This window comes from Protobothrops mucrosquamatus, unplaced genomic scaffold (assembly GCF_001527695.2).
Source record: "Protobothrops mucrosquamatus isolate PMUCROS unplaced genomic scaffold, P.Mucros_1.0 scaffold4, whole genome shotgun sequence".
Classification (NCBI taxonomy): Eukaryota; Metazoa; Chordata; class Lepidosauria; order Squamata; family Viperidae; genus Protobothrops; species Protobothrops mucrosquamatus.
In genome coordinates, this window is record NW_015386391.1 from 2,121,369 (window position 1) to 2,122,259 (window position 891).

The 891-nt window shown below is 73.2% G+C and overlaps 1 protein-coding gene across 1 annotated transcript in view; it reads right to left on the reverse strand.

Annotated features, from left to right (window-relative positions):
- Positions 1 to 6, reverse strand: part of ATP11C (ATPase phospholipid transporting 11C) — a 44,470-nt gene extending 44,464 nt beyond the window's left edge. Inside the window, exon 1 of the mRNA XM_029282948.1 lies at positions 1 to 6. This exon is cut by the window's left edge and continues 21 nt beyond it. Within this exon, the coding sequence (XP_029138781.1) occupies positions 1 to 6 (6 nt within the window).
- Between the last annotated feature and the right edge of the window lie 885 nt (positions 7 to 891).

Genomic DNA, 891 nt, shown 5'->3' on the forward strand with positions numbered 1-891 from the left:
CAGCATGGTGGAAGTGCCGCAGCGGCGGGGAGAGAAAGCCGAGGGGCGCGCAGGGGCGGCGCAGCGCTGCGCTGCGGGCCTGGCGGGCGAACCGTGCCCAGCCGGGGCGAGGAGACCCGCAGCGGCCCGGCTCCCCCGCCCTTCTCCAAGCCCCCGCTCGGCCCCAGGCCGGGGTCACCGGCGGCAGGGCGGCGCGCTGCCTCTTTTCCGCATTGTGCAGCAGCCTCTTCTTCTTCTCCTTCTTCTTCTTCTTCCCCGCCGCCTCTTCTTCTTCCTCCTCCTCGCGCCGAGCCGCAGCCCCCCTTGCAGGAGCGCCGAGCCGAGCCGAGCCGAGCCGAGCCGCTCAGGCTGGCCGCAGGCGACCGCGGGGCGGCATCGTTGGAGAGGCGGCGGGGGCGCCGAGAAAAGCGCGCTGCCTTCCGTGCAAGGAGGAGAAGGAGGAGGAGGAGGAGGCGGCGTTTCGGAGGCCGGAACGCCGCCCTGCAGGCTGGCCGAGGCGCAGGCGGACCCAGCCGGCGGAGGCGCGGCTCCCCAGACCTGTCCGTCCCCTCCTGGCCGGGCGCCTCCTTCCAAGCGCGCCTGGCGCACCGCCCCGCAGTTCCCAGCCCTGCCCGCCGCCGCTTCTCCAGGCGGGCCCTCGCCTCTGCCCGCCCCGTCCCATCCCGAGAGCAGCTCGGGAGGTGTAGTGCCGGTGTTACCGGCCCCGGGACGAGCGCTCGGGGCATCCCCCCTCTGCTTTCCCCGGTCGCCCAGGTGCGCAAAGCTGGAGAGAGAGAGAGAGAGAGAGAGATGCGCCTCCGGGCAGGGATTTTGGCCGCCAGGTGCGCCTCTCCCGGTTAGAGCCGGAGCTGTTGCCGTGCCCGGCCGGCCGAACCGAAATTGATTCTCCCA